This window comes from Anser cygnoides, chromosome 31 (genome assembly GCF_040182565.1).
Source record: "Anser cygnoides isolate HZ-2024a breed goose chromosome 31, Taihu_goose_T2T_genome, whole genome shotgun sequence".
Taxonomy (NCBI): Eukaryota; Metazoa; Chordata; class Aves; order Anseriformes; family Anatidae; genus Anser; species Anser cygnoides.
Genome location: NC_089903.1, coordinates 370,169 through 380,503, shown reverse-complemented (window position 1 = coordinate 380,503; position 10,335 = coordinate 370,169). Strand labels below are relative to the sequence as shown.

The window sequence follows — 10,335 nt, the reverse complement described above, 5'->3', positions numbered from 1 at the left end:
CTCCCCGCGGCCGCCTCTGCCTCCAGGGGGACGCGGGAGACCCCCCGACCCCCCCCCCCGGTACCCCCCCCCCACGGGTGGAGCCCCCCGGAACGGACCCGGTTCCCCCGGGGACCCCCCCCCCAAGCTTTTATCGGGGACGCGGCTCCTTTAAGAAGAGCCGAGGGGGCGGGGCTTGGTGTTTGGGGGCGGGCAGCGAGGGGGCGTGGCCAAGAGGGGGCGTGGCCGCCCGTAGGGGCGCCGCGCCAGGGGGCGTGGCTATGCGGGTAGGGGGCGTGGCCACAGGGGGCGTGGCTACACGCGGAGGGGGCGTGGCTACGCGCGGAGGGGGCGTGGTCACGCTCGCGGAAGCTTTAAAAGCGGCGGCAGGGGGCGGAGCCGGCGCAGTCGCGCCGGGAGCGCGGAGCGGGAGGGAGCGGGGTTTGTGGGGGGGGGGGGGGGGGGGGCAGCGCCCGGTTCCGCGGCGTTTATTGGGGTGGCTCCCGGTGGTCCGGGGGCTCCCGGTATCCCGGCGGCCTCTCGACGTCGTGGCCGCAGAGGAGGTTGAGGCAGCGGCCGGAGGCGCAGAGGCCGCTGGCCCAACGGGGCACCTGGGGAGGGGGGTGAGCGGGAACCCGCCCCGTTCCCCCCTGGTTCTCACCCGGACGTGCAGCCAGACGAAGGCAGCGCTGCCCCGGGGCCACCCTGGCAGCCTCCCGCCGGCCCCGGAGCCGCAGCCCAGCAGCTCGGAGCCACCCAGTAGCAGGGAATGGGTCAGGCCGCACCAGAAGGAGCGCGGGCAGCGCGGGGCCGGCACCTGCGGGACACCGGGAGGGCCCCGGGGACCGGTGGGGACACCGGGAGGGCACCGGGGACCGGTGCTGAGCCTCACCTGCGTGAGCGCCTTGGGCCGCAGCCAGTCACCGGTGCCCAGCTGCCCGTAGCGGTTGCAGCCTTGCATGAAGAGGCGCCCGAATTCGTCCAGCAGCCCCAGGTGGTTGCGGCCCGGGGCGCAGCTCAGCACCTGGGGGACGGCGGCAGTGGCACCGCGCGCGGGGACACGTCCCTGTCCCCAAGTGTCCCCTGTCCCTTACCTTCGTCGGCAGCGCCAGGGCTGCGGGGAGGCCATGGCGCCGGGTGCCCTCCAGGATCACGTTTCCTGAGCCTGTCGGGAGAGGCAGGTGACGGCGAGGCTCCGGGAAGCACTTTTGGGGTGAATCCTGAGGATTTCAGGGGCGTACCAGTGAGGTACGCCCCCCCCTCACTCCCTTCTCCCTGCCCCACAAGCCCTCCCCCGGCTGCCTCACCGTCCCCTCCTCAGGGCTGGCGGCGCGGCACCGGGCGGCCCCCTCGGCCACGGCGGCCCCGTGTGAGGCTTGGTGGGGACGGAGCTGGCATGGCGGCGGGGTTCCAGCGCCCCGGAGCGGGGCTCCAAAACCGGGGCGGCACAGGGAGAGCTCCCGCCACGGCCGGGGGTTGCCTGCCCCCCGGTCTGAGCCCGCTCGCTGGGAGCAGCCTTCTTTCGGCACTGTCTTTCGTGGCTATTGGGCGGGAGGGCTGTCAATCTCCTCGCTTCCTCGCTGGGATTGGCTGCTGGGGGGGGTCAGTCAGCCCTCCGGTGGTGTCCCGCCCTCCCCTGAGGCGATGCGCCTTCTGATTGGCTGCTGGGGTTGTCAGTCTGCTCGTGGTGCAGGTCCCGCCCTCCCCTCAAGCACTGCTCACTCTGATTGGTCAGTATGGGGGAGGCAGTGCCCGCCCTCCCTGAGGCGCTGCCCTCTCTGATTGGCTCTCCGAGCTGTCATTCTGGCCACCCACCTGCGGTGTCTCCTGCTGATAGGCCAGGCAGCTCCTCCGCGCCCTGTGATTGGCGGAGCCGCCCCGCCCCGCCCCGACGCCCCGCCCCGTTCGGCTCCCGCCGCCACTTCTGCAGCCCTCCGGCCTCGAAGCTCGAGTGGTTGGCTGGCGTGTCAATCAAGCGCGTCGCCCCGCCTCCTCGAAGGGGGTTGGGCTTCCTGGTGGGCGCCACCCCCGCTGGCTTCTGGTAGGCGGTTGCCTGGCGACTAGCTCCGCCCTCCTGGCCCCGATTGGTGGAAATCAACAACCCTCCGTTCCCTCCCTGCTTCAGGATTGGCTGCAGGCGGGCATTGCCCCGCCCTCCTCGTTTACCATTGGTCTATCCCCCTGCTCGTCAGGCACCAACGCTCGCTTCCGCTTTTCTTCCGCGTGCGAGGGAGGGCCTTCGGCGGCGAGGCCCCGCCCCCTCCCCTCTCCCATTGGCCCCCCGCCGCCTCCGCCCCGCCTCCCCGCCTCGACTCTCGCCTGGATTGGCCGCCGCGCTGGCCCCGCCCCCCGCGCGGAGCTGCCCCCCGCGCGGCAGCGGCCGGCCGCCCAGTCCGGCAGCGGCGCCGGCGGGAGCGTGTCGGAGCGGGGGCCGCGGCGCTTCCGGCTCCCGTCATGGCGGCGGGCGAAGCGGCTCCGGCCGCCGACGTCCCGCCGCCGCCTCCTCCGCTCGGGGGAGCCGCCACGGAGCGAGCCCTGGAGGAAGCGGCGGCCTCGGGCACCCTCAGCCTGGCCGGGCGCCGCCTGCGCAGCTTCCCGGCCGCCGCGGCCCGGCGATGGGACCTCAGCGACACCACGCAGGCCGGTGAGACCACGCCCCCCGGACCCCAGGCCACGCCCCCACCCTCAGGCCACGCCCCCACCCTCAGGCCACGCCCCCTACCCTCAGGCCACGCCCCCCACCTCCAGGCCACGCCCCTCGGGGTCCCCCCCCCCCCCGGTTCGGGTGGGGGATCCCCGGTCCCCCCCCCCCCCCCCCGTGGGACCCCCCCGGGCCTGCCCCCACCCCCGGGGGTCTCCAGGCAGGAGCCGGGGGGCCCCATCACGGAGGGGGGGGGGGCACGTCCCTGCCCCCCAGCCCCGCTCTGTGGCTCTCAACCGGGGGGGGCTCCCGGTGGCACCGGGTACCGGGACCCCCCCCCCGTGGGGGGGATAACGCCCGTAGGTGACCCCCCCCGGAGGGGATAATGCCTGGCTTCTGGGTGCTGGGGGTACTGGGAACCCCCCCCCCCCGGGGGGGTAACGCCCGGCTTCTGGGTGCCTCCCAGTACCGGGACCCCCCCAGTGGGGATAACGCCCGGTGGTGACCCCCCCGGGGGGATAACGCCCGGCCTCTGGGTGCCTCTGGGACCCCCCCAGGGGGATAACGCCCGGTTTCTGGGTGCCTGGGGGTACCGGGACCCCCCGGGGGGGTTACACCCGGCTTTTGGGTGCCTCCTGGTACCGGGACCCCCCGGGGGGGGGATAACGCCCGGCCTCTGGGATCCTCCCAGTACCAGGGACCCCCTTTTGTGGGGATAACGCCCGGTGGCGACCCCCGGTGGGAATAACGCCTGGAGGCGACCCCCGGTGGGAATAACGCCCGGAGGCGACCCCCCCGGTGGGAGTAACACCCGGAGGCGACCCCCCCGGCGGTTATAACGCCCAGCCTCTGGGTGCCTGGGGGTACCGGCACCCCCCCCCCCGATGAGGATAACACCCAGCCTCCGAGTGCCTCTGGGACCCCCTCAGCGGGGATAACGCCCGGAGGCGACCCCCCGGCGGGGATAACGCCCGCAGGCGACCCCCACACCCCCGGGGCCTTATAACGCCCAGAGGCCGGGCCGCGGGTGACCGACCGCCGCCCTCCTGGAAGCCAAAGGTCGCGGGAGGAGCCGGAGCGCCCGGTCCGGGCTGTTCCCAGCGCTCTCGGGGTTCCTCCAGCACTTGGGCCCCCCCACCCACCCCCCCCCCATTTCTGGGGGGCCCCCACCCTCATCATCGGCGCCCGCCGGGCCCCGGGGCGGCCTCAGCCCTGTCATTACGGGGCCCCGGGGCGCGGGCTGGGCGCCGCCGCGGTCGCATCCAGCCCCCCCGTGCCTCAATTCCCACCCCCCCACACCCATTAACCTTATTTTGGGGGTCTCTGTGGTGCCCCCCCCCCCCCACCAGCACCCCCCGTGGGGAGGGCGTGGGGCGCGCCGCGCGCCGCTCTCGCTTCCCCTTTGGTTTCCCCTTCCTGCCCGCGCGCTGCCAGCGCCTCTTCCTGGGCCAAAAACACTCAAAATCGGGCGCTTTTGCCCGTTATTGGGGCGCTTTTACCCATTACCGGGGCGCTTTTACCCGTTATCGGGGCGACTTTTACCCATTATTGGGGCAGTTTTACCCATTATCGGGGCGCTTTTCCCCATTATTAGGGCAATTTTCCCCGTTATCGAGGCGCTTTTACCCATTATCGAGGCGCTTTTACCCATTATCGAGGCGCTTTTCCCAATTATCGGGGCGCTTTTCCCCATTATTGCGGTGCTTTCCCCATTATTGAGGCGCTTTTCCAATTATTGAGGCGCTTTTACCCGTTAATGGGGTGCTTTTACCCATTATTGAGGCAGTTTTACCCATTATTGGGGTGGTTTTACCAATTATCGGGGCGCTTGTCCCCATTATTGGGGCAGTTTTCCCCATTATTGAGGCGCTTTTACCCGTTAATGGGGTGCTCTTGCCCATTATAGAGGCAGTTTTCCCAATTATCGGCGCAATTTTCCCCATTATCGGGGCGCTTTTCCCCATTATTGGGGCAGTTTTACCCGTTTTTGGGGCGTTTTTCCCCATTATTGGGGTGCTTTTCCCCATTATTGAGGGGGTTTTCCCTGTTATCGGGGCTCTTTTACCCCTTATCGGGGTGATTTCCCCCTTATCGGGGCGCTTTTCCCCATTATCGGGGCGCTTTTCCCCATTATCGGGGCTCTTTTCCCCATTATTAGGGCAATTTTCCCCGTTATCGAGGTGCTTTTCCCCATTATCGAGGTGGTTTTCCCCATTATTGGAGCGCTTTTCCCATTATCGGGGCGCTTTTACCCGTCGTTTTGTCCATTTTTTTATTTATTATTTATAATTTATTATTTATCATTTATCATTTATTATTCTTCGGGGGCGTCCTGCCCGGTGCTGAGCGCCCCGGGCCCCTCCCCGCCCCCTCCCCGTCAACCTGGGGCCGTCCCTCCCCCCCCCCCCCAATGTCCCCCCAAACGGGCTCAGCCCCCTCCTTGGTGGCACCCCCAACGTCCCCGACCGCCCCCAACCGCCTCCCCCACGCACTTTTTGTCTCCCCCCCCCCCCCTTTTTGTCCCCCCCCAGACCTCTCCCGCAACCGCTTCGCCCGAGGTGCCGGAGGCGGCGTGCCGCCTGGTGGCCCTGGAGGCGCTCAGCCTCTACCACAACTGCCTGCGCGCCATCCCCCCCGCCATCGCCAACCTGCAGGCCCTCACCTACCTCAACCTCAGGTAAGGGGGACCCCGAGAAACCCCCGGAGGCTTTGGGGGGGGCGCTGGGAGCGCGCCCCCCCCCCTCAAAGCCCACCCTCCGCAGCCGCAACCAGCTGAGCTCGCTGCCCGCCTCCCTCTGCCGCCTGCCCCTGCGCGTCCTCATCGCCAGCAACAACCGCCTGGCGCAGCTCCCCGAGGACATCGGGGCGCTGGGCGCCCTCCGGCAGCTGGTAAGGGGGTTTTAAAAAGGGGGGCCACTCTCCGGACCCCCGTTTTGGATTTTAACCCCCCCCCGTTTTATTTTTCTGCAGGACGTCAGCTGCAACGAGCTGCAGGCGCTGCCGGCCGCCGTCGGGCGCCTGGCGTCGCTGCGGGACCTCAACCTGCGGCGGAACCGGCTCACCGCTCTGCCCGCAGGTCTGTGGGGGGTCTTTTAGGGGGGGCTGCGAATATTTGAGCCCCCCCGAGTTTAATTTCGCCCCCCAGAGCTGTCGGAGCTGCCCCTGGTGCGCCTCGACTTCTCCTGCAACCGCGTGGCCGCCATCCCCCGCTGCTTCCGCCGCCTGCGCCAGCTGCAGACCATCCTCGCCGACAACAACCCCCTCCAGTCGCCCCCCGCCCAGGTTAAAAAGGGTCCTGGGGGGCGGGGGGGGTCTTAATGCGCCCCCGCCCTTAAAACCCCCCTTCCCCCCCCCCCCAAGGTCTGTTTGAAGGGCAGGGTTCACATCTTCAAGTACCTCCAGGCCGCCCCCCCCCCCGAAGCCGCCCGGCCCAACGCCTTCAGCACGTGGTGAGGGGGGGGGTTTCGGGGGCTGGGGGGGGGCTCCAACCCCTTGCCCCCCCCCCAAACCCTTTTTCCCCCCCCCCACAGCCTCCCGGACGAGCTCTGCCCCCCCGGCAGCACGGGGGGCTCGACTCCGGCTTCAACAGCGTCGACAGCGGCAGCAAGCGCTGGTCGGGCAACGAGGTGGGGGTGGTATTTTTTATTTCGGAGGGGGGAAGCATTTTGGGGACCCCCCGCCCAGAAACCCCCAAAATCTCTTTTTTTTCCCCCAAATTTCAGTCCACGGATGAGTTTTCGGAGCTCTCCCTGCGCCTCGGCGACCCCCGGCAGCTGAAGGAGAAGCGCGGGGGGCAGGTAAGTTGGGGGGGGGGGTCACAATATGCCCCCCCCCCAGGCTGTTGTCGCCCCCCAGGCTGTTGTCACCCCCCAGGGGTCAATGTCACCCCCCAGGGGTCAATGTCACACCCCCCCCCCCCTTTCTTTCCTTGCCCCCCCCCCACAGGCGGCGACAGCGACCCCGAGCAGGCGGATTTCCTCCCTGGGGGGGGAGGACGAGGAGGAGGCGGCCCCCCCGAGGCGAAAGGGCCCCCCGGAGCTGGGGGGGCCGGGGCCGGGGGGGGGACGAGCGGCGGCGCCCCCCGAGAGCCTGCAGCTGTGGCAGGAGAGGGAGAAGCAGCAGCGGGCGGCGAGGGGGCAGCGGGTGGAGAAGAGGGACAGGTACGGGGGGGGGACACGGGGACACGGGGGGGATTTGGGGACACGGGGGGGGGGGGGGTTGGGGTCTTGGGGACATGGGGAGGGGGTCTTGGGGACACGGGGAGGGGTTTGGGGACATGGCCTGGGGGATTTGGGGTCTTGGGGAGGGGGTTTGGGGACATGGGGACATGGGGAGGGGTCTTGGGGACATGGGGTGGGGGATTTGGGGACATGGGGAGGGGGATTTGGGGTCTTGGGGACATGGGGGAGGGGATTTGGGGACAGGGGGAGGGGGTTTGGGGACATGGGGGGGGATTTGGGGTCTTGGGGACAGGGGGAGGGGATTTGGTGACAGGGGGAGGGGGTTTGGGGTCTTGGGGACATGGGGAGGGGTTTGGGGACATGGGGAGGGGGTTTGGGGTCTTGGGGACAGGGGGAGGGGATTTGGGGACAGGGGAGGGGATTTGGGGACACGGGGGGGTTTGGGGACGGGGAGGGGGATTTGGGGACAGGGGAAGGGGGTTTGGGGACACGGGGGGGGGGTTTGGGGACAGGGAGGGGGATTTGGGGACAGGGGAAGGGGGTTTGGGGACATGGGGGGGGGTTGGGGTCTTGGGGACATGGGGAGGGGGTTTGGGGTTTTGGGGGGGGGTTGGGGACATGGGGACACGTGGAGGGGGTCTTGGGGACACGGGGAGGGGATTTGGGGACATAGGGTGGGGGATTTGGGGACACGGGGGGGGTTTGGGGTTTTGGGGGGGGTTTGGGGACATGGGGACATGGGGGGGGTCTCGGGGACATGGGGTGGGGGTTTGGGGACATGGGGAGGGGGGTTCGGGGTCTTGGGGAGGGGGTTTTGGGGTCTTGGGGACATGGGGGGGGATTTGGGGACGGGGGAGGGGGTTTGGGGACGGGGAGGGGGATTTGGGGACAGGGGAGGGGGTTTGGGGACACGGGGAGGGGGTGTGGGGACACGGGGAGGGGGTTTGGGGTCTTGGGGACATGGGGAGGGGGATGGGGACACGGGGAGGGGATCTTGAGGACATGGGGCAGGGGTTTGGGGACATGGGGAGGGGGACTTGGGGGGGGGGGACACGGGGCAGGGACGTGGGGACGGAGACACAGGGGTGGGGGCGGGTGGGGGGGGGGCTTGGGGACAGGGACACGGGGAGGGGGCGGCCTCTGCCCCTCCCCCCCCTCCTCCCCCAGCTTCCTCCGAGCGGCCGCCAAAGCTGCCCCCCCCGCGGCTGCCCCCCCCCGCGGCTGCGCCCACTGAGTGAGTGCCCCCCCGTGTCCCCCCCCGTGTCCCCCTGCCCCCCCGTGTCCCCCCCCAGGTCCCCAGTGCCCCCCTGTCCCCCCCATGTCCCCCCCCCCCCCCCGTGTCCCCCCCCTCACTCCCTCTCTCCCCAGCGGCCCCCCCGAGCCCAGCACCTTCCTGCAGCGCCGCCTGAGGACGCAGGTGAGGCACCAATTACGACCCCCACCACCTAATTACCCCCCCCCCCACACACTAATTACACCCCCCACACTAATTACACCCCCACCAATTAATTACCCCCTTAGCTAATTACCCCCCCATTCCCCTTACAGGCCCCAGAGCAGCCTCCCGGCGCCCCCCAGCACCGGCCTCCCGCCAAGGTGAGCCCCCCCGGGACCAAACTGGGGGGGGTGGGGGGGTCCCTGTGCCCCCCCCCCCGCCCCTTTTAACCCCCCCTCACCCCTTTTAACCCCCCCCCCAGACCCCCCCCGCCCGGCGCAGCCCCCAAACCCAGCAGCTTCCTCTTCCGCTCCTCCTCCCGCGGCGCCGTGAGGCCGAACCCAGGTAAGACGCCCCCCCCCCTTTTTTTGTCCCCCCCCCCCAATTTACTGACCCCCCCCAATTTATTAACCCCCCCCCGCCTTCCAGCGCCCCCCAGGACCCCCCAGCGCCCCCTCCCCGAGCGCCGCCGACGACACGGAGCTGATCGCCGAGATGCGCCAGGTACTGACCCGGTTGGGGGGGTCACCACCTAACCGCCCCCCCCAAATCTTCAAGGGGGGGGGGGGTCTGCCCCCTCCCCCAGCCCCCCCATCCCCGTAACCCCCCCCCCCGCAGAGCATCGAGAGCCTGCTGCAGCTGCGGCTCCCCGAGGAGCTGGGCGAGGCGCTGAGCGACGGCGCCGTGCTGTGCCGCGTGGCCAACAGCCTGCGCCCCCGCCTCGTGCCCTTCATCCACGTGCCCTCGCCCGCCGCCGTGAGTGACCCCCCGCTTCAAAAACACCCCCCTTTAAAAAAACACCCCCCTTTAAAAAAAGAGCCCCCCCTTTAAAAAAATAACGCCCCCCCCAGCCCAAGCTCAGCGCCGCCAACCGCCGCCGCAACGTCGAGAGCTTCCTGGAGGCCTGCCGGCGCCTGGGGGTGCCCGAGGTATTTTGGGGGGGGGGGTTAAAATTAAAAGGGGGGGTCCCAGCGGCCCCCCCCGCGCTGACGCGAGGCTTCTCTCTCCCCGCAGCCCCCGCGGGCGCCCCCGCGCCCCCCTCCCCCGGGGGGGTGCTGCCCCCCGGGCTCCTCGCTGGCTTCGCCCTCTTCTACGGCCTCGTCATGGCGCTGCTTTACCGCGCCTACTGCGCCGCCCTCGGCTGCTAAACGGGGGGGGCACCCCTAAATTACAGGACCCCCGGACCGGGAGAGGAACCCCCCCGGACCGGGAGAGGCCCCCCTGAACTTAGGGGGGGGGTCCCCAAAATCTGGAGGGCCCCCCCCTTACCTTAACACCCCCCCCCCGCTGCTTCGTGTGCCTTAGCAAGGTGGGAGGGGGGCTCTGACCGCGGGGGGCACCCCCAAATTACAGGAGGACTCCCCCCGGACTGGGAGAGGCCCCCCCCAAACCGGGGGGGTCCCCAAAATCCGGAGGCCCCCCCTCGCTGCTTCGTGTGCCTTAGCAAGGTGGGGGGGGAAGGGGGTTGCACCCCCTCCCCAGGGGACCCCCCTTATTATTACTCTAATTATTGTAATTAATTATTCTAATTAATGTTCTAATTAACGTTCTAATTATTATTCTAATTATTATTCTAATTATTATTCTAATTATTATTTTAAATATTATAATTGCGCCCCCCCCTAAATTATATTTGATACACCCCCCCCCCCGAGTTGCTCTGTGTTTGTGTATTTTGGGGGGGGGGGGGGGCTCTCTGTGTCCGCCGCCTTTTGTCCGTTTCCGCCCTCTTTCCGCCCAAAAGCTCGCCTGCCGCTGCGCTGCACCCCCCCCCCCAAAAAAAAAAAAGCCCCCCCCCCCTAATTTCTCCCCCCCCCCCCCCTTAATTTCTCCCCCCCCCCCCCGCCAGGCCGCCATCTGCCAGCCCCAGCACGTGCTGGAGGAGGAGAGCCTGGCCCGCCTGGCCCGCACCCTGCGGGGGCTGCTGGGGGCCGCCCCCCCACGCCGAGACCCCCCGGGGCCCCCCCGGCGGCGGAGCCCCCGGGGCCCCCCCGCCGCCCCACGGCCCCCCTAGGCCCCGGTGCTGCAGGGCGAGGCCACGCCCCCTTCTCGGCGAGGCCACGCCCCCTCTGTGGGCCCACGCCCTCTTCTCGACGAGG

The 10,335-nt window shown here is 69.4% G+C and overlaps 1 protein-coding gene and 1 long non-coding RNA gene across 2 annotated transcripts; one reads left to right on the top strand and one right to left on the bottom strand.

The window, feature by feature from the left end:
• Nucleotides 1-141: 141 nt before the first annotated feature.
• On the bottom strand, nt 142-2,270 carry LOC136787883 (uncharacterized). The gene is made up of 4 exons (XR_010826958.1): nt 1,287-2,270; nt 1,074-1,199; nt 872-1,003; nt 142-590 (listed from the first exon to the last, which is right to left on the bottom strand). It is a non-coding gene; the product is annotated as an uncharacterized lncRNA (long non-coding RNA).
• An 83-nt stretch (nt 2,271-2,353) lies between these two features.
• Nucleotides 2,354-10,250, top strand: LRCH4 (leucine rich repeats and calponin homology domain containing 4). Its single transcript, XM_066985121.1, is given in 17 exon segments — nt 2,354-2,623; nt 5,152-5,174; nt 5,176-5,297; nt 5,383-5,509; nt 5,591-5,696; nt 5,766-5,902; nt 5,981-6,069; nt 6,151-6,164; nt 6,167-6,246; nt 6,343-6,780; nt 8,170-8,218; nt 8,350-8,397; nt 8,499-8,565; nt 8,653-8,740; nt 8,855-8,992; nt 9,088-9,165; nt 10,086-10,250. Coding segments are annotated over 17 exon segments (1,959 nt in total). The 5' UTR covers nt 2,354-2,433.
• The last annotated feature ends 85 nt before the right edge of the window (nt 10,251-10,335 follow it).